General features: G+C 42.0%; 2 protein-coding genes and 1 long non-coding RNA gene across 4 annotated transcripts; 1 reads left to right on the plus strand and 2 right to left on the minus strand.

The window, feature by feature from the left end:
• Window positions 1–580: 580 nt before the first annotated feature.
• aadat (aminoadipate aminotransferase) lies at window positions 581–15128 on the minus strand. Of its 2 annotated transcripts, none has more exons than XM_050067838.1 (14): window positions 15042–15128; window positions 14531–14602; window positions 13348–13516; window positions 12541–12649; window positions 10755–10829; window positions 10429–10638; window positions 10183–10248; window positions 9937–10019; window positions 8077–8173; window positions 7306–7367; window positions 7106–7170; window positions 3956–4062; window positions 1038–1139; window positions 581–955 (listed from the first exon to the last, which is right to left on the minus strand). In XM_050067838.1, exons 2-14 carry the CDS (start codon window positions 14595–14597, stop codon window positions 914–916), a joined length of 1254 nt encoding a protein of 417 aa, XP_049923795.1. In that variant the 5' UTR covers window positions 14598–14602; window positions 15042–15128; the 3' UTR covers window positions 581–913. The 2 variants fall into 2 exon arrangements, with proteins under 2 accessions (XP_049923795.1, XP_049923797.1); XM_050067840.1 differs by having other exon boundaries at window positions 14916–15053.
• Window positions 15129–16072: 944 nt separating this feature from the next.
• Window positions 16073–21108, plus strand: ino80b (INO80 complex subunit B). The gene is made up of 6 exons (XM_050067259.1): window positions 16073–16330; window positions 17051–17184; window positions 18731–18911; window positions 19005–19162; window positions 19716–19888; window positions 20131–21108. Exons 2-6 carry the CDS (start codon window positions 17145–17147, stop codon window positions 20593–20595), a joined length of 1017 nt encoding a protein of 338 aa, XP_049923216.1. The 5' UTR covers window positions 16073–16330; window positions 17051–17144; the 3' UTR covers window positions 20596–21108.
• LOC126404204 (uncharacterized) lies at window positions 21023–21947 on the minus strand. Its single transcript, XR_007571418.1, has 2 exons — window positions 21810–21947; window positions 21023–21647 (listed from the first exon to the last, which is right to left on the minus strand). It is a non-coding gene; the product is annotated as an uncharacterized LOC126404204 (long non-coding RNA).
• Between the last annotated feature and the right edge of the window lie 339 nt (window positions 21948–22286).

Raw genomic sequence — 22286 nt, forward strand, 5'->3', positions numbered from 1 at the left:
TCAACAAAAAGCCTGTCCGGACGTGTGCATCACATTTAAGTGTCCCCTGGAAACACTTCCGTTGTGTTGTGGTCTATTTGCAGCGTGTTTTTGTAATGTGTTGTGGTCTTTGCATCGCTTTTTTCTAATGTGTTGTGTTGTGGTCTTTGCATTGCTTTTTTCAATGTGTTTTCTTAAGTTGCAGTGCTGTGACCTTTCAGGGCCACCGTGTGTTTTCTTAAGTTGCAGTGCTGTGACCTTTCAGGGCCACCGTACAAAAGGGGTCCAACCTGGTACTAGTAAGGTGTACCTGTACTTTGTCCCGTCAAGTGTCGTAAGAGTTCGTGATGATTAGGACAACTATATCATATTTTCATTCCGACTTTTTAAATGACACCTTTCCAAAATATGCACATTGAACCTTGCTAGACTGCAATAAAGCAACATTTGCGATAATGAGAGAAAAAGATAACAGCTTAAAAAACATCATCACTTTAACAGAAATGTAAGTTGCTGATCTATCTGAACGGGTGTGATCAGGTTTAAGTTTTGAGGTTTTAGTGGAGCAGCAGTCACAAACACACAAACTCAAGACACAAAATACAGACTGATAAAAAAAGTTATTTACTTTTTTGTACATGAAAAACATCAAGGCATTTTCACTGTGTAGTGTAACAATGAAGCAACAAATTATAAAGTAAACAACTATATATTTTTTTTGTTCATAAACTTATCCGTTGCTCCAAATGAGCTCCAGTGCTCAGCTCCAAGTGCATGCATCCTGAGTGTCCCCTCTTGATCACAGTATAGATACAGTCAGAGGTTACACAATATTAAAATATATTAAAACTCGTTAATATATTTTAACATAAAACACTTCAATATTAAGTTAGAAAAATAATGCAGCATCTTTTAGGGAGATATAGATCTTTGATCACGAAGCTTCTTTGATGAGAGAAGAGAGTCTTCTGAAAGCCTGCGGAAATAATGGTGTGAGATTAGAGTCATTATAGTGTGTGTGTGTGTGTGTGTGTGTGTGTGTGTGTGTGTGTACGTACCTCGTCAATCTGCTCTGGTGTGGAGAGAGAAAAGGCCGCTCTGACGTAGGGACAGGGCTCACTACTGTTGATCATGAAGACGCCTCCGGGAACCAGCAGCACCTTTTAGCACACAGACACGCGTGACTCATGTTACTTAGTATTTTTAGTTTTTACGCAGCTGATTTTTTAATTTCGAACTGAGGGGATGAACTAGTGATTAATCTTCTTCGTAAGAACAAAACCGTGCTTTGTTTTTACCAGCAGTTGTTGGTGTGCCAGAGCACCAGAGAGATCCATCAAATTTAATTTTCAGGACAATGCAAAATGTTTAAAGGGAGATATTCACACATCCAGCTATCTCAGATGCAGGTGCGTTGGAAAGAATCACTTGAGTCTTGAAACGAAGATCCCATACACTGGTTATACTAACGTTTCCGCCCCTGTGGACCTTCATTAAGAGTAATTCACACCATTCTTAACAACACTGATCTTAAAGGAGAAGTCTGGTATTTTGCACTTTGAGCCCCATTTCTGGGTTGTTTATGATGAAATAGCGTGGTTAAGACCAAAATTGTGACGATTGCTCATTTTCGGAGAATTTGGCTCTCCCCTACCTGGCTTAACACTGCTGTCTATGGCCATGTGTGAACCTGTCCGAAAACTACCCTAAACGTTAGTTTTCAAAGCCATGAAACTCACTGAGTGGTCAGTGGTGTGCGTTGATGTTCTGACATAAAAATCGTAGCAAACTGTGGTCTCCGTGATGATTTATTTGACATTTTGTCTAATCCATTGGTTTTCTATAGGAAGCCTCATTGTTCGTTGGTAGTAATCCGCCACCGGAAACGGAAAGGCGGTTGTTTACGACAAGGTTGTAGTCATTGTAGTCTTTTAGCTCAGCGAAAGTGCCGGCTCGACAGTGCTGTGTGCGCTCCTGGAGGAAGAACAAGAATGAATGAAGAAGTTTTATAATAAGTTTAAACAACTGCACAACGGATTACTCGCTTGTAACGCCAGCCTCCTTCTTCTGCTTCTTTTCTGTGTCCCGTTACATTGCAATGGTTTCCTGCCGGTTGGCAACACCCACGTAAAGGAGCATTATCACCATCAAGTGGGCTGGAGTGTATAACGCTTCAGGCTCAAATGAACGATCAAGTGAAAGTTTACACACGGGTGTGAGGCAGCTGAAAAAATAGTTCCACAATCGAGATGAATGGCGAAAACAAGGATGGAAACCACAGTTTGCTACGATTATTATGTCAAAACATCAACGAACACCACTGACCACTCAGGGAGTTTCATGGCTTTGAAAACGAACGTTTAGGGTGATTTTAGGACAGATTTACACACGGCCATAGGCAGCAGTGTTCAGACAGGCTGGGAAAGCCAAATTCTCAGAAAATGAGCAATCGTCACAATTTTGGTCTTAACCACTCTATTAGCACCTTTTACACTGCCAGATATTCGGCGAATATTGGGCCGTTTTGCCGGCAAGCTGCGAGTGTTCAGACACACAGAGCCAGATTGCCGAGTTGATCCGAGGTGCCCAATTTTCTGCCTCGTAGGGTAGTCATATTGGCGGAACCCTTTTAGTTTAAAAAGATCGAAGCGGCCTTCCGCAACGGGAGGGGCTGTTGAAGAATTGTGGGAGGAGCTGTTGATGATGCCTCACGTGCTAGCCACTGGCGGTGGATAAACAGGAAACAGCTGATAGCAGGAATTAGCGAGCAGCTAGTAGCAAGAGGGAAATGTAAACCTGACAGACACTGTAAAGATGAGCAACTGGGGAGACAAAGAATAGCGCGCCCTCCTTGTCCTCACAAATGAAGAGGCCATTAACCGTCAAATGATGGGGACGGTGAAGAACGGGCCGACTTACGATAGAATCGCCGAAGGACTGACCAGCCACGGCTTCCCTCCCACATCACTGTTTACGTCACATGCTGAGCTACACGTTTTGTTACTTGCTCACGCCCCCCATTGCCCCGAAAAAGGCGCATTCTGTATAAACAAAAGTAGGCAGGCGGCATTTTGCCGCACTCCCCGATTTTGTTTTTATACTGCCAATGCTGAAAAAAGACTGATTGGGCTTTCCTGCAGATTTGCACAACTCCTGTTTAAAAAGGGCTTTTCATGATAAACAACCCAGAAATGGGGCTCAAAGTGCAAAATACTGGACTTCTCCTTTATATCAATAGTGCTGCGCCCATTTCTGACTTCAAACATGACATCTCATCATCTAAAGAGAAAATATCATCTAGGCAGTAAAAGGTTCCCCTTGAACTGACAAATATGAGAGTTGCATCAATCCTTTCGTCTAACACTTGGTGATGTCAAACTACCCTTTTAACATCTTTTGGAAATATCAAATCTTAATAATCTTTCCCATGACACAATCCACCCTATTAAACAGAGGCTTCAATCATGGTAAAGATAAGCACTGAAGGGGATTCTCTATAATCTGAAGTGTTGTTCTCTCTGTCAGCAGCGTAGTCAGACACTGGGGAGTCTTCACTATCTGCTGTGTGGATGTTTAAAATATCCTGGAAGCTGTGTGTGCAGGCCTTGGAAAAGCCTGATTGTGCCCACTCTTGTTTATACACAGCTAATCGGCTATTCGCTAGCAGGGATTTACAAATGCTCCATGTGTGTGTGTGTGGGAGGGAAAACACTCAGTTGCTAAACCCACTCAGAGAGAACACAATGGCCGCTTTGCCTGCACCATCCTACACTCTATTCAGACACAAACCCTGCCTGCCCCTGGTGCAAAATATCTGCTCACAAACAGACACAGAGGGGGAAAAAACCAACACTGAAATGCATTCTGGGTACCTGCTATGAGCATAACAGAGTACAGTAAGTTTGTGTTAACCTTCGTTGGATTGAGACTGGTGTGTGAGGGTTTAAAGTGAGATACAACAGGAACATGTTCTGACCTCTTTCTCCAAGGCTTTCTCCATAATGAGCTGCTGGGTGTCGGCTATGCCCTTCAGTTTGATCCATAGGAACATGCCTGCTGATGGGGCGTGCCAGTCTGCTACATCTACACACACACACACACACACACACACACACACACACACACACACATTAGAAAAGGTAGAAAGGAAAGGCCTGGGTGTGTGCTGACATGTTTTTTGAGTGTGTAAATCAACATATCAATGTGAAAGTGTCTCAACGTGTAGTTCCTCAAATGGTCACTAGGTGGTGGCTCCAAGAAAACTGTACTAATGTGACTCAGACATCTTAAACTTTTCACTTCAACTGTCTATTTGTTTCCAGCAGGGAATAATCTGGACAGCTAATTTCACGTCCTCTCGTTTGTGTCTCAGAGGCATTGCTTCTTTGTTCTAAAGCTTTACAACACAAACCCATGCCCCAACAGGTAAAACAAACACATACAAACAAATTGTTTTTTTCTTTCTCTGCCTTTAAAGCACTAAGAAGTCTGACCATACAGGTTTATAATGAGTCTGCATTAATGAAAATGACTTTAGTTTAACAAAAAAAACATGGTTAGTTGGTTTTCCAGAGCTTTCAGCCACATGACATGACTTAAAAGTCTTTAATAAACAGCAAACTCCCCTTCACTATATAACTTGCAAAAAAAACCCCCCATTTATTTGGATGTTTCTGGACTACACCATCAAGCAAAAGGCTTTCTTGCCTGATGAAGGTCTAGAACTTGTCCCTCTCCTATGCACCTGTTTAGTTAGAGTAGCCATCTTGAATGGTTGGAACTACACTATCTCGCCATAACAGTAAAGGGCAACAGTAAAGACTGAAGCTGGTCACTTTTTATATCGCTAACTGGACTTTTTGTGTTGCTAGCTGGACTTTTTGTATTGCTAACTGGACTTTTTGTATCGCTAACTGGACTGTTTGTATCGCTAACTGGACTTTTTGTATTGCTAACTGGACTTTTTGTATCGCTAACTGGACTGTTTGTATTACTAACTGAACTTTTTGTATCACTACCTGGACCATTTGTATTGCTAACTGAACTTTTTGTATCGCTACCTGGACTTTTGGTATTGCTAACCGAACTTTTTGTATTGCTAACCGAACTTTTTGTATTGCTAACTGGACTTTTTGTATCGCTACCTGGACTGTTTGTATTGCTAACTGAACTTTTTGTATCGCTACCTGGACTGTTTGTATTGCTAACTGAACTTTTTGTATCGCTACCTGGACTTTTTGTATTGCTAACTGAACTTTTTGTATTGCTAACTGAACTTTTTGTATCACTACCTGGACTGTTTATATTGCTAACTGAACTTTTTGTATCGCTAACTGGACTTTTTATATTGCTAACTGGACTGTTTGTATTGCTAACTGAACTTTTTGTATCGCTAACTGAACTTTTTGTATCACTAACTGGACTTTTTATATTGCTAACTGAACTTTTTGTATCGCTAACTGGACTTTTTATATCACTAACTGGACTTTTTGTATCGCTAACTGGACTTTTTGTATCGCTAACTGAATTTTTTGTATCGCTAACTGGACTGTTTGTATTGCTAACTGAACTTTTTGTATCGCTAACTGGACTGTTTGTATCGCTAACTGGACTTTTTGTATCGCTAACTGAACTTTTTGTATTGCTAACTGAACTTTTTGTATCGCTAACTGGACTGTTTGTATTGCTAACTGAACTTTCTGTATCGCTAACTGGACTGTTTGTATTGCTAACTGGACTTTTTGTATTGCTAACTGGACTTTTTATATCGCTAACTGGACTTTTTGTATCGCTAACTGGACTTTTTGTATTGCTAACTGGACTTTTTGTATCGCTAACTGAACTTTCTGTATCGCTAACTGGACTGTTTGTATTGCCAACTGGACTGTTTGTATCGCTAACTGAACTTTTTGTATTGCTAACTGGACTTTTTATATTGCTAACTGGACTTTTTGTATCGCTAACTGGACTTTTTGTATTGCTAACTGGACTTTTTATATTGCTAACTGGACTTTTTGTATCGATAACTGAACTTTTTATATCGCTAACTGGACTTTTTGTATCGCTAACTGGACTTTTAGTATTGCTAACTGGACTTTTTGTATCGCTACCTGGACAGTCTAGAGAGGAAATCTATAATGCACAAATGTCAGATCTAGCTTGATACAGATTTTATTTTTCATTTTTTAAATTTTTAGTAGAACTAGTACTAAAAGGTACCAAGGTTATTATAGTTAACCAAAACTACTGTAAATCTTCAATTAAAAGCCTTGTCCCTATTAAACACTTGTCCCTTTTACTAGGGACAAATAAAGGCCTGTCTCAATTAGAGGCCTGGACTGGTTGCCAAGCAGTTCATTTTTATACAAGTTCCTTGGATGTATAACACAGGATTGTTGGCTACCCACTTGAGCTAACATTATATAGCTGTTTAGATCGCACATACAAATATAAATTTTGAAACAATGGTCAATATGGAGATGCTACACATTGTTAGCTCAGTTAGATTCTCCATAATTCAAGCGTTCAGTTCATTTTACTGGAACCATGAGCACCAGAAGACTGTAATACATTCAGATTTACTGGCCTGGTGAAAAACAAATGGTGACTACTTTCCTCTAAAGCTGTCACTAAGTCAGAGTACTTGTCCATTCGTCGATTACCCGTTCAATTCTTTATGTTCCTTTAGTCCGTAAGGGTACACCAATCAAAAAGAATCAAAATGGTTTTTCATAAAATTAATCCAAATTATAAATACTGTTTTAACAGGATGAAGTGGTGTTGTGTTGGTATGCCAAGTGTCGTTTTCTTTACTGTGACTGTAAGTCAACTGGCTTTACAATGTGCTGTGTTTGTATCCTAAGATCTAATCTAAACTTCTTAAATGTAACCTCTGAGAAATACCCCCCCATATTATAATAAAATAAACTAGACCTGATACTAAAACTATTCTAAAAAAACTAAAACAAACCTTTAAAACAATAAAAACTGAAACAAGCAAACCTACATGAAACTACTACAAAATATTTTGGTTGTTTTTTACAGTAACAGCAAGGAAAACCTGAAGTTGAACTCGACAGTAACCGTTCAAACTGCTTAGGTAATTTTCTGTGCTTTTCCCACAAACCTTTGAGCCACTTGTCCGCAGAGCTGATCATGGCATCGCGCTGTTTCCTGTAAAACTCAATCACCCTGTGAGAGATGAGAAAACTCACTGAAATGGCACTGTGGAGGGATATAAATGGATCTTATTGTGTTTCTAAACCAATCAAACCAGTGGTGCATTGCCGATGTGGCTGTGCAGCAGCACTGTGGGAGGGAACATACCCGTCTATGTGCTGGAGGAAACCCTCTTGGCCCCAGCTGTGCAACAACTGAGACACCATGAGCTGAAAGAAAGCAGGTTATATAAGGTGAGGACAGATTCACAAAGGCCTACACCTTCAGATCTGCATGTCTATGACTGCACACATGCCACACCTTCTGTCTTTCACAACAGAGCCTCTCAGTTATAACGTCCAGATTAAAAAAGCAGAGGCGTGGACTGAGTCAGAGGAGGATGGCGGCAGATCTTAATTAATCTCCCTCTTCTTCCTAATTAAACCCTCCTCTGCAGCTGCTGCTGATCCACACACACCACATCGCCTTGTTTGGCTCTGACTGTTGGCGTGACGACACACCCCTTTGCTGGTGAGTTTGTGCAAAGCTGGCGTGCCAGAGGGGTGGAGAGAGATGCTGGCAGTGAGCACAAGTATGTGGTGTGTGGAGAGAGCACACTGAACCACCCTGATGTGTGCTCACTGCTGCATGGTGACGTACTGTTACTGTCAGGATCAGGATTCAGTGTTGTGCAGTTTTATATTGAGATGTCAGGTTGATGGAGGGTGCCACACAGAACGCATCAAACATTTCAGCCAACTAATGCAAAGTATTTTAAAGATAATTTCTATGATAAACGACAGAGTTTAAAAGTAATACGTTTAAATGAGTACATGACCCCACACGATCTGAGAGCAGGAATCTGTCTGCAGCTAAACCAGTTAATGTAAGCTGTTGACTGAACAGGGTGTGGCGGCGTTCAATCAAGGTGTCATTTACCTGTGTGAAGGTGCTAGTGTGCATCGTGGAGGCCTGGATGTGGAGCACCACTCTGTCTACCAACGGTTTGGGACCGGTTACAAAACCTATCCTCAGCCTGAAACAAACACACACACAGACAAGTAGTCAGAGACATAAACCTGCTGGTGCCCTCCTGCATAATGTAGCTCTGGATATACACTGCCTCATGCCTGGTCTGTAATATAAAAATATTAATTTCAAAATGAGATTAGAATATAGTATAGATTAAATGATCAAATGCAGAAGAAAATCTGTTATCAAAAAAGCACACGCTGTCCTAATCTGTGAGGGTTTGAATCTCTTGCTAAGCCTCAAACTACACAAATCTGTTCTGATCATGTCAAACGTCTGATTTCTAAGACTCTGATCTGGGAAAATGTGAGCATGACCTCATAGTTTAAGATGCTTATTGATGTATATGTGCAAGAACGTGTCTCTAATATGGTAAAGAAATACACATACACAAAGTCTGAAACACAGTATTTTCTGAAAGTCGTCACATCACTACAGTTTTAGCCTTTTTAAATTGACTCCCCGTGTGTTTTAGAATAGATTTTAATTTTTTTTTTTTTTTTTTAAAGATTTAAGACGTACTTTGAGGTCCTCGGGCAGATGATTCTTGTCTGTTCTAGAGATCCGGCTGAAAACTAAAGCGGACAGAGTGTTTGCTGTCAAGGCCCCGAGGCTCTGGAACAGTCTGCCCGAGGAAATCAGGTCGGCCAAGTCAGAGATCTCTTTTAAGTCCCTTCTTAAAACATACTTTTATCTGAGAACCTTTCTTGATTTTACTTGAGTTTAAGTTCATTTAAACTGTCTTTTATTTCCTGTTTTTACACACTAAAGTGTTTTTATCAGTTGTGTTAAAAGCAGTAATTTTCATGTCTTGTCTGTTTTAATTTTTAACATGTAAAGCACTTTATAACTCTGTTTTGAAAAGTGCTTTATAATAAAGATTTTTATTATTACTTATGAGGTACTTATCCGTAATCAGTGTATTACATGGTCAGCGCACCCACAGTTTGGAGAAGCAGGCAGGAGTACAGCCACAGAAGCAAAGCAATTTACTGCTGTGGACAGGGGCGGCAGCAAAATGTATTTTAGCTACCTAATAAAATCAGTGTCAGTTTAAGTGGATGATACTATGTTTAGAATATTTTCAACGCTTTCCCTGACTGACAGATGGCCCTTTCTGAAGTGGTTAGCTATGCACCCTAATGTCACCAGACTCCTTTGACAAAACCAGTGATTTTACCTCACAGAACACAGGAGCTGCTGGTCTACCACTGCCTCGATCGGTTAGTTTGTTTCTCACCCTATTAAACACTAGTGTCCCACACTGATGTTTAATAGGGTTAGCTCAGATTCACCAAAGTCACACAATAACACAAACAAACTAAAGCCCAGTTCAGACCAAAGATTTGCAACAAGATGAACAGTTTTAGAACGTTGCAGAGAAAAGAATTAAAAGCACGTCACATGTATCTACTAAGTCAAAATGACAGCGGATGGCGTGTTCGCTTGCTGCAGCAGGTGCTTTTTAGAACGTTGCAGAGCTGCGCATTACAAGTAGCTGCCTGTTTCAACTTGTAATGTTGCGAATCTTTGGTCTGAAAGGATGTTTTCAAACCATCAGATGTGACCAGTGAAGAATCACACAGGCAAACTAAACACTGTAACAGACTGGAAAAGAAACACCCTGTTCTCCATAAGGACAAACCACAAAGACTGTGCTGCAGCAGAGGCAATAAAATCTTAAATGGTAACAGCAGAGCTTCACATGCAGTGGGGTTAAACAGGGTGAACACACACACACACACACACACAAATTCAGAAGCGCACCCTGAAGACAGGATCTTAGAGAACGAGTCTGTCCTGATGATCCTCCCGTCAACATCCATGGAGAGAAACGTGGGAGCCCACGGCTGCCGAATAAATGAGACATGTTTATGGTTATCCAGAGTCAGAGTGCTCAGATCAGACCACACAGTAACAACAGACGAGACTAAATGAACTGCTTCACCTTTTAAATGTCAGTAAAGTCACTGTCATTGACAAACAGATGAAGTGAGTGAACTCTTTTTGTACCTTGTCAAACTGCAGGAAGTAGTACGGGTCGTCCTCGATGATGAGCATGTCGTACTGCCTGGCCAGCTATTTAAACAGACCGCAGGACGTTAATTGAAAAACGGCACAGTGAATCTGTGGGGAAATCAGCTTCACAACAAGTTCTAATAAGGTGAGTCAGCGCTTCACTGCCTGAGAGAGGAGTGATTCAAATCATCTGCAGTGTGTGCATGCAGTCGTATTTTGTGTGAGTTGCAGGAGACAAACCTCGTACACCTCCTGCTTCCTCTGAGCCGTCATGGAGGCACCTGTGGGGTTTCCTCCGTTGGGGATGGTGTAGAGGACCTTGGGAGCGTTGCTGTCGGGCTTGTGCACCTCCGAGGGGTCCCACCGAGACAAAACCTCCTTCAGGGCTGCGGGTATCATGCCGTGCTGATCGCTGGGAACGTTGATTATGTTGCAGCCGAGTGGCTGAAGCTGCAGAGGCAAACAGAAGGTTAGAGGGTCACAGAAGGTGAAGTCACTGTATGTGTATGTGTGTGTGTGTGTGTGTGTGTGTGTGTGTGTGTGTGTTATAAAGAAAGTGCTCTCACTGCTGCCAGTGTGCCTGAGTATGTGGGTGCATCCAGCAGGACGTTGTCTCCAGGGTTGACCAGCATCTCAAACACCTACAACCAAAAACATATCATCACTTTAAAACCATGTTTATAAGCGATTCTAAAGTTAGCAAAAGTTGTACAGTATTAAGATGATAAAACATTGGTAAGTGTGTTTATTAACCTGTTAAAGGGACAGTTCACACCAAATCAAAAAGACATATTCTTCCTCTTTCATGTAGTGCTATTTATCAGTCTAGATTGTTTTGGTGTGAGTTGCAGAGTGTTATCAGCTGTAGAGATGTCTGCCTTCTCTCCAATATAATAGAACTAGAAGGCACTCAGCTTGTGGTGCTCAAACTCAACAGCAATGTCTCTTTACAGAAATCATGACCTGGTTACTCAAGATAATCCACAGACCTTGTTGTGAGCAGTTTCATGTAGGAACTATTTACTTTCTACCAAACTACACCTGCCAACCGCATCACAGTGCATTAGGAAGCGTGCATCTACTCTCTCAACGACAGGCTCAAGCTCGTGACAGCATGAGATGTAAACATTAATGGCGTCCTCCTCGGCTGAGCTGCAACATTAGCTAGCTCAGTGGTGCTAGGTGAGTTAGCAGTAGATGCACACTTCTAGGGCTAACCTGATTATTTCAAATCTTCATCCAAGTTTCAATCGTTGCCTTGGTAATCGACATCCAAATCAGTATTCAGATATTTCCATTTTTGTTTTGTTTTATCACCATTAACATGCTGGAGGAAACTGAAAGGAGGTGGTAACTGTCCGACACGAATGAGGCCAGTGTCCTCAGCAGTCATTCACCCCACTTTGAGCACTGAATCGGCAGACCGTTGAGGAAAAGGAACAGGTGAGACGAACTGCTGACGGTTATGCACGGCTGCCAACTGTAGAGACACACTTGCTTTACATGTAGTAGTCTCTCTATACAGACTCTACATTCAGTGAATGTAGAGTGTGTAGGCAAACCCTGGAGATCTTGCCTCCGGAAGAAGAGCAGAAGAGCCCTGGTTTACGGTTGTAGGCTGTTTGTAGTCTGCGCGATATTGACCAATCACGTTTGAGCCGGCTGCAGTTGTTGCCAGGTTAAACGGTCCGTGCGGTGAACTAACGAGGCGGAACATAATTGGCGTCACTGCAAACTCTGAATCCATTGCAATGGTTCAGCATATTTACTTATATATAAACGGAAGTCGGAAATGGAAATTCGCCTCCTCCGCTCAAATTAAACCGGAATGCCAAAAAATCGGGGGTCTGACCCCATCGGCTGTATCGCCGTCTGCCGGAAGTCAGGCGCCGAATACAGCCGATGGGTTCCGAGAATGTACATGTACTGATGCGGCCTGACCCGCGGCGTTCCGAGTTATTAAAAACTTACGGAAACATTGCTTGCAATAGTCCACCTTCCACCTTCTCTTCCCTCTCTTTATCATTCCCTCTAACACACACATGCAGCGGCGCTAAGTCCTACTAAAGTTAGCGTATATGAATATAATTAATTACTATTGGAAAGAAGGCAGACATCTCTACGGCTGATATCTCCAACAAAAACAATCTACACTGATAAACAGCACTACAGGAAAGAGGAACAATGTATTTCTGAGTTGGGGGTGAACTGTCCCTTTAAAGAACACCAGGGTCCTCCTGATCCTACAACAGAGCATTATTGACACTAACGTCTTCATGTGACCCTCTAACAGCTGGCTACACACACACGAGTGACAGTAAACAGCAGCGCTGCAGCTGGTGGTGTCAGTACCTTACAGAGCCCCTCCTGGCTCCCCGTGGTCACACACATTTCCACCGCAGACGGTGGGTTGTGGAGGTTCTTCTGTAGGTTCTTCATCCATGTTAGCAGCTCCGGTATTCTGCACAAGAATTGAAATTAAACTTACTACACGTCACGCTCACACTGTAATAGTCTGTGGTGTTTTTATATAAATAAATTACATTTCTGTTTTGATACTTACAGTGTTTGTCAGTCCAGACAATACTCAATTATGAGTATCTGAGTTTCCAGTATTTACTCAATTATAGATGCTGTTGCTAGGTAGGTTTTATGAGCAGAAAAAGACTATATAAGAACCCAGAAACAAGATATTACTGCCCAAAACATCACACAAGAGAGCTATAAACTTGGGCATGCAAGTGTACAATACTCTTTGTGATTTGTCCTCAGTATATTAACTTTTTAATCATTATATTGTGGGCATTTTATCCATTTATTAGATCGCAATACTTGAGAAAAATGACAGGAAATGAGGGGTAGAGATGGATAACAGCTGGATTTGAGTCGCCTTAATCCCGAGGCATCACATATAAACTATCTGTTATCACTGATTAATCAACAGAAACCACTGGAGTCTGCAGGTGGTGCGAGTCACGTGAGGTTTGAGTTTAAGGAGGTGGTGATTAAAGATAAAAGTCACAGCAGAGTGACAACCTCCACCCACTGCTGCTCTATTTTCTGATGTAATTGAAAGTAATGTCTCTGTTCGTGTTCTGGAAAGTCTCAAGGTGACGTGATTGATTTTAGAAACAAAGGATTCCCGTGTTGATCTCTCACCCATTAGAGGCAGAGTACTGCAGAGCCCTCTTCATTGCCGTCTCATCGAAGGTGATGGTCTGTCCATTCCTCACCGTGATGGACGCTGACTGGAAGGGGAAGGTGTTGGGGTTGGGAGCTCCTCCGGCCAGAGAGATCAGGGTCGGAGGTGAACGCTGCTGCAGCTCGGCTTCATACAGGACGAGACACAGATGATTGTACTTCAACCACTTCAGCTTATCAGACAACAACCATCCATCCATTTTCATCTGCTAATGCTAAAACTTTTCAGTCAAATGTGTCCCAGTTTTTGCCTCAGCATCCAACTGTGTGTCAGTGTGTCACTTGTCATACAATATGCATCACTTAAACTTATATCTGACATGGTTCATGACCTTCAGGTGCTTTGTCATCTGAGTTTAAGTCCCTGAGCCCCATTTATATCTGGTAAAAAGAGACTGTAGCGTGGGTTTCCTCCAGGTACTCCAGCTTCCTCCCACAGTCCAAAGACATGCAGGTTAACTGGTGACTCTAAACTGTCCGTAGGTGTGAATGTGAGTGTGAATGGTTGTCTGTCTCTATGTGTCAGCTCTGTGATAGCCTGGTGACCTGTCCAGGGTGCAGCCTGCTTCTCACCCAATGTCAGCTGGGATAGACTCCAGCCCATTGGTGGCTTTCTGGATAGGCTACTCAGAGGGAATACTACTACAGCAGTATTTTTCTGCAGTGTAAAGGGCGCATTATTCTCATGGGGAGATGGCCTACACAGGCGGGTGCTCAATGCGCGTGCACATGCTTGATTGATGGTGATTGAAATAAAACGTCACTGTGAGAAAAATATTAATTACATTCTTTTACATGTGACCATAGAATGAATTCATTGATTGTTTGGTCTATAAAATGTGAGACACTAGTTATAAATGTCCATCACTGTTTCCTTCAAATTGCACATTTTCTCCAATCAACAGCCCAAAACTCACAGATCCTCGGTTTACTGTTACTCAAGACACAAAAATGCAGTAAATTCTTGCACCTGAGAGACTGAAACTAGGGAATGTTTGGTATTCTCAAATAATGGTTAAAGCATACAGAGCCGGCACACACTGCAGCAGGACAGGGAGGAATGGTGCTCAGCTGTTACATGTCGCCTGGGGGTCCCTGCAGCAGGTTGATCTGGCCATGCTGCACAGAGGGAAATACTCACTGAGGATCCTGATGGGGGAGGGCTTCCTGGCTGCACTGACAGCTGTCAGAAACCGAGCGTAGTTCATGGTTCCTGCCAAAATACACAATCAGAAAAATCAGTTATGTCCTCACATTCATTCATTTAACTTCCGCCTGTTGCTGCATGCCTGAAAAAAATCAGCGATGCATCTATACTGTTATAATCTTATTTTCTGATTAATATAAAACGCAGTTAATGAAGTCTATGCAACCAAAAACAGCTCGACATAAAACAATTCCCACTTTCAACATGCTTCCAGGCAGAATAAAAGACAAGTTTGGCGACACACAACTGAATCACTTCTATATATTTACGTTACATTAATTAAATCAACTCTAGGCTGTGTTAAAGTGACCTGACATACACGAGCGGGGACACGCACTCCTTGGCACACCGTACTGAGCAGGCAGTCACAAATAAAACCGATTAGAAGTCATAAATTTAATAGCATTTACGTTATAAACTCAACCACGTCGGCTGTGTAACTGACCTTGCGTATCTCGGCTCGGCCGCCCCGGTGACTTCTGGTCAATGTATTTCTTGAGCCACTCAGATCACAGTCTTAATAGGCGGTGTTCACAGCGTGAACTACATTACCCAAGGTGTAAAACAAAAACACAAATATAGCTGATATTTGCGATACTTTCGCGTGAGATTTTGGTAATTTCTTCAATAAGTCGGTCCTGTTTAACTAATTAAATTTACTGACAATAAAGACAAAGCCTGTAAATGTTTACCGGTGTGAAGTCTTGTGCGTCAGTCGCCGGTTAAGTTTTGTTTTTTCTCCACAAGATGGCAGTCAACATAGACATATATACATAGACGCCGCATCGACTGCCTGAGCGCGTCCTCGCCGGCCGCCATCTTGGATGGGTCTCGCTTCGCCTCCACAGTGCATTCACTTCTATTGAGGAAGGAGCTGTATGCACAAGTAAAATAGAATAACTCACTGAATTTTCAACTGATTTTCACGCGGTTTGGTTTGTTACAAACGGCACACATGTAGTTATGATACAGGATGCTTTCGTACATTAAAAATGCGGGATTTCATGCTTTAATACTTTCTGCAGATAGCAACAGCATGTTATTTAGGTCATAACACAGTTATTCTATTCACCTCAACCCTCAATCTATATATATATATATATATATATTCCACTCTGGGGTTGAGGTGAATAGAATAACTGTGTTATGACCTAAATAACATGCTGTTGCTATCTGCAGAAAGTATTAAAGCATGAAATCCCGCATTTTTGATGTATGAAAGCATCCTGTATCATAACTACATGTGTGCCGTTCGTATCAAACCAAACCGCGTGAAAATCAGTTGAAAATTCAGTGAGTTATTCTATTTTACTTGTGCATACAGCTCCTTCCTCAATAGAAGTGAATGCACTGTGGAGGCGAAGCGAGACCCATCCAAGATGGCGGCCGGCGAGGACGCGCTCAGGCAGTCGATGCGGCGTCTATGTATATATGTCTATGGCAGTCAACCGTATCCGAGGGCTCAAAATAACCGGAAGTGACGACGCGGTGAACTTCCGTGTTGTTCACTTAGCTTAGTCGTGCTAGCTGGAACGATCTGTGCTCGATTCGTACGAGAAACACAGCAATTTTAGCTTAATTTTAAATCTGTTACAGACACATTTATCTCAGGGTTACAGTTTATGCTACCCCCTTTTCATTCCAAAGTGGTTTCTTGAATACGTTTTGCGATGGGAGTCTTTTTAGCCGTTGAATGCATGCTAGCAAAAGTTAGCGACCCCCTGGCTAAGTAAGGTAAGTTACAGTTGGTGTCTATGCTAACAGGCTCAATCAAATTAACTTTTTATTATTTTCTAAATAAATGAAAAGGAAACGGATAAGGTAACACATCAAAGGGGGAATATTAACATTCACTTAAATCAACGTAGCAGTTGAGTCGGTTGTTAGCTTAGTTGTGCTAACTGGCTACGCAAGACAAACATAGTAAGGTTAGCTTAAACTTTAAATCTGTTTCTAAGTTGTTTCAGAGTTACAGTTGTTGGCACGACTGTTTCTTTCAAAACTCAGTGATAACTCGAGTTTATTTTTACGACGGGGTGCTTTTAGGCGTTTAATGCATACTAGCAAACGTTAGCAGCCTCATACAGTCAAAGTCATAGCTAACGGTCTCGTTCAAATTAACCTTTAGTTAGTTTCTAAATGAATAAAAAGATAAAGTGTTGCCATGGCCTCTGTAACACATCAAATTGGGAAACCTAACATGCACCTAAAGCTACGTAGCTGTTGCCTTGGCTATTTATCAGGTACAATGACTCCTTGCAACACTGCTAGAGGTACAGTCAAAGTCAAAGCTTTTCTAAATAAATGAGAAGTAAATAATGTGCTGCTACGGTTGAGCTAACACAGAAAAGAAGACAGGTTGCACACACTCAAATCAACATAACTGTTGCCTTTCTATTATTGTTGCATTCAGTGTTCAGTGTAAGGTAACAGGTGTGTTTCTCTCTTCTGCAGAAGCGGCTCACTTTTCCAGATAACTTCCCAGCTGCTATGTAGAGCTGCAGACGGCTGTCCTGTACTTGGTGTTTACATCCCTTTCATCGTTTCAATGGGGAAAAGGAAAGACATGATTCACCCGAGGTTTCTTGGTGAGTGTTTGAGATTATTGGCTTTTAATGAATCATTTTGAAAGGCATAGTTATGGTTGCTTATACTTAACTGTACACTCAGTGATGAGGCAGACATCTTAAAAGTTAAATCAGCGTCTTTTAAGTGACTCACATTACATTATGGGACACAATGTGCAGTAGCATGAAAACAATACTTACACTACAGATGTAATGCTGTACATCCATGTCTATAGGCAATCAATTTTTGCATTACTGTAGCACCACATTTGCACCTCAGTGGGGTTATATGAACATGAATAACCTGTTGATGAGGCTCATCCCGGTTGTGATATTCACATAGGGGATATGGTGTTTACATGAGCGCAGAGAAATCAGTTATTCATATTCCCAGTATACATCCTGATTTCTTTCAGAGTGCTCCAGCTAGCATATTTGGGTTTCTCATTAACGGAATATGGTACAATACAATATATACCTTGTGTCAGCATTAACTGCAGAACTCTCACCTCAAGATATTTGAATGATATCCCTTTACAGACATGCTCATTTTATGCTAGTCCCATAAAGTTTTGGGTAAAATTAAATATTTCTGTGTACTGGGGTCTCTGAACAGTCTTGGCATAAATTGGGTATAACTGGAAAGCTGACACTCTTGGTAATTCAATGAGCCAGATTTTGTCAACATGTGATGATGTCAGTCTCTACAGTAGCCATTTTAGTGTAGTGAGACCTCTTCTTTAACAGACTTTACTGGATAAAATGCCCTATAGTGACCTCTAGGATGATCACAGCCTCATGAAACTTAACAGCCACAAACTAGAGACCTCGGGCATTCAGAGGATGTTTGCCTTAAATAGGTTCATTGACAATAAGAGGGTTTCTCAGCGGTTTCCAATTGCCTGTAATTGCGGGTCTAACAAAAATCTCCAAATGTCAATAGTTTTTTTAATCCAAACCATAGCATTTTATTTTCCACAGACTTCCTCAGGGTTTTGGTGGCTTAATGTAGTGTTTTAGAGGGATTTCTGACCATGTTTATCAACTCTTGAGTGGTAAAAAGTGCATAAATGTAGCACCAAATCTGTGTAACAAATGGTATCCACTCAAATAATTGCCCAACAATTGGCCAACATGTCCTTCCATCATCATGTCCTAAGCCCCTATAGACTCTTAATGTTTGGTACATTTCTGACTAGAAAAACTTGACACACAGAGCTGAGGTGCACCTCAAATTAATCTTCAGGTTCCCAGATTTCAGGTAATATGGAGCACTTTTACTTAGCATATACAGTTGACCTGCTATCTGCCCCTTATGATCCCCTGCCTCTTCTAAAAAAAAGACAGAAATGAGTGCGTCTTTAAGAGTTAATGTATTTCATGCGGCTTAAGGAAAAACACAGGTCTTGTTTATTGTTTATTTTGCTGCAACTTGTACATTAGTTGTGAGCACTCTACCAAACATCAGCAGTAAAAGTGTTACTGGACTTATTTTGCTTCATATGAATCATGATTTAATAGTTCATGCATGTTTATCTATGTGTTGCTTCCCTGTCGTCCTCTGCAGGTGAAGGCGGCTCCAGCCTGCACAGCGTCCACAAGCGGAAACATAAAAAACACAAGAAGCACAAGAGGAAGCACCACAGCTTCGCCGAGGCCCCGGAGCCGGAGCCCATCGTGGTTCCTCGGCCTCCTCCGCAGCTCCGGCTCAAGATCAAATTGGGAGGACAGACGCTGGGGACCAAGAGGTGAGTGAGGTGATGGTTGTTTGTGAAACATAGCGTCAGTGCTCAGTTTCGTCTGAACCCAGTCACTCAGTGAGTTTTTGTCCTCCTGTTCAGTGTTCCCACTTTCACTGTGCATCCTGGTGTGGCCTGTCCTCCCTCTCCCTTGATGATTATTAATAATGTTGATGATGATGACGACGATGATGATGAGGACGACGACGATGAGGACGATGAGCCCTCTGTGCCTTTGGAACAGTATCGGGCCTGGCTGGGTAAGTTACAAGTACTCTGTGTTAAGATACTATAAACCTGGGGTGTGTTCCAGAGAGCTGGTTTAATGATAACTAAGTTATTTGATTAGAGTTAGCTGAGCTAGTTAATCCTGAGATGAGGAAAACTGTTCAGTTTTATTTAACCAGCCCTTCTTTCTGTCTCCTCCCCCTGACAGAGGCAGACATGTTGTTTCATTTCCTTATTGATTCAGTCCACATCAAAGTACATTAGCGGAGGTTTACCTTAAGTTAGAATCTAAATCCTGATTATTAGTTTGTTCAGGACTGTCTTAAGTCACCACTTTTATGCTGTCAGCCATCTTTACACAGCGATTTTTGCACTCACATTCAAAATCCCACAGCATCAAGTCCCCCTCAGCTCAGAACCAAACCTCTGCACGTCCTTTTTCAAACACAGAAAACAGCCATCAGTTTGTATGTGTGATTTCATTTCATTTATTTTATTTATAAGCAACACACTTTAATCAACACAGCCAAGACAGTTTTCTGATGTTGATTGGACAATAAATTCATCTTGTGTGTTGTGTATCAGATGAAGACAGCAACCTGGCCACGTCCCCTATGCCAGACATGGACTCCGACTCCATGCTGGGCGGGCCTGTGGACGAGGAGGAGAGGTGGCTGGACGCTCTGGAGAAGGGAGAGCTGGACGACAATGGAGAGCTGAAGAAGGAGGTCGACGAGTCTCTGCTCACAGCCAGACAGGTGAGGAAGAGCAGAGGCAGCACATACATGTACTTCAGTCCCCTGTTGATCAGAAATGTTTTCCAATCTGGTCCCTGTTTCCCATGTTCTTGTGTATTGGTGATGAATGGGTGCAATAGTGTGAGTGATTACGTTGCTGCCTGACTAATTTCGCACAAAAACATGGGAGAATAACGTCAACTTACCCTTTAATGTGACTAAAAACATGCATCCCTGAATGTATTTGTTTTGTTCACCTATAGAAAGCCCTGCTCCACAAGCAGCAGAGCCAGCCCCTCCTGGAGCTCCCCATGGGTTACAAGGAGAAAGAGATGACTGCAGAGATGATGCAGAAACGGGAGGAGCGCGCCCGAAAGCGACGCCTGCAGGCGGCCAAGAAGGCAGAGGAGAACAAGAACCAGACGATAGAGAGACTGACGAAAACCAGCAAGGCCAAGATCAAGAGCATGAGGGAGAGGAAGTCCAAGCAGAGTCAGTGTCCCATGGTCCGCTACAGCGACTCTGCCCAGGGCATGGCCATCTCCTTCCCCACAGGGGTCCCCGCTCCGACCCCGGCACCTCCCTGTCTTCCGCCGGCAGCCCAGGTGAGCTGCGGGGTCAGTGGGTGCACCAACCTCAAGAAGTACTCCTGCTCTAAGACCAGGGTTCCTCTGTGCAGCCTCGAGTGTTATAAGAGGAACCTGCTGCTTGTTCAGAGCACAGCGTGAACTTTAAAGGACCAGATACATTACACATGGACACAAATGAACGTGTGTACAGTTCATGTGGTTATATCGGTGAAATCTGATGGCCACACAGACGTCGGAGGTGTCGTTTGAGCTTCACACTTTGAACTGAACTGTTACAGGACTAAGAATGTGGATTTATTTTTTATTATCATCCCTTTTTTCGTAGCTGTGTCATATTAATAATGATGGTTTTCCCTGCTGTGACGCTGGTGACACAATTTAATTATGTACGTTATATCTGTGTACCACATGTACAATATTTATGATTTCCATTTGCGAAGGCTACTTAAGAGTAGAATTATTTCCACTCTGACTATTATTAATGTTCTTAATAATGGAAAATTATGATTTAAGACTGACAAAGGTTAATATTAAGCAAATTAGTTATGAAAGAATAAAAGACGAACTGTGTTGCTTCTTTAATTTCTTTTTTAAACAAATGACTCAAGGTCCATACAAAACTGTACATATTAAATTAACAAATGCCTTTCCAACACTGCATACAAACTGTGTTTTTATTGGTCCAGTTAACTAAACTTTACTTTAGCAAACTGTCCTGACGACTGCTCTCACTGGAAGGTGAGTGTGTAGGTTTACACTTAAGTGTCTGAGGTATTCACTGAGAGGCTTTTCATCCACACAAACACACACATGAAGACAACAAGGCACAGAAATGATCTGGTCTGAACTCATTGCTTATCACTGCTGTAAGGCCACAGTCACGCTCTGCTGTTATCTGCAGGAAAATCAGATGTGAAATGGAGGCACGTTGTTAGATTAAGACTCCACGCAGCCCCTGTTCAGTACCACGTTTGCTCTCAGGTGCTTTTAACCTGCACCACAGTTTTTCCTGAGAATGACACAGATGCTCCGATAGTTCAAATACTGCGTCACTGATCTAATACAAGAAAATGACACATCACAGGGCCAGGCCAAAGGAGAGTCTGAAGGCCATCTCCACAGGAACCTCTGCCACAGAGTCATGGAAACACACGTAGAACTCCTGAGGAACAGGCTCCAGCAACATCCGCCTGGAAGACAAAACAAGTGAGACTGAGATACATGCCTGTTCATGGAGCCACAGGTTCTACAGCTGGTGCAGAACTAAATCTCACCAGATGTGTACTTCCTTTACTCCCCAATTATTCAGAACATGTAAGGCTTGTAGATAAAAATATTTAAAGATGATGTACCCTATGACCCAGTAAGTCATGGTGGGAGCAGGTTTCCTCTGGTCGGTCCAATTCTCAGGTTTACACTGAAATAAGACCCCATGTTCCTTCACTGGACCCAGGCCCCAACCACCGCCCTGAGGCCTGTCTGCAGCCCGACGGCCCTGCAGGAGAGGAAATCACATTAACAATTAGTTGAGTGGTGAAAAACATTAATGTATAGAAGATTATTTTTCGTACATGGTGACAGAGAAGAGCTGAGATGACAACTTATAGTAAAACATTGTGCTATGCAGAGTTTATGCAATTTTGAACGACATACTATACTATGACTTTTTTATCTTATTTTGAAAGACATACTATACTATGAGTTTTGTATCATATTTTGGACGACATGCTATACTATGACTTTTTTATGCAATTTTGAGCGACATGCTATACTATGACTTTTTTTTTTATCATATTTTGAAAGACATACTATACTATAACTTTTTTTTA

Source organism: Epinephelus moara, chromosome 17 (genome assembly GCF_006386435.1).
Source record: "Epinephelus moara isolate mb chromosome 17, YSFRI_EMoa_1.0, whole genome shotgun sequence".
Classification (NCBI taxonomy): Eukaryota; Metazoa; Chordata; class Actinopteri; order Perciformes; family Serranidae; genus Epinephelus; species Epinephelus moara.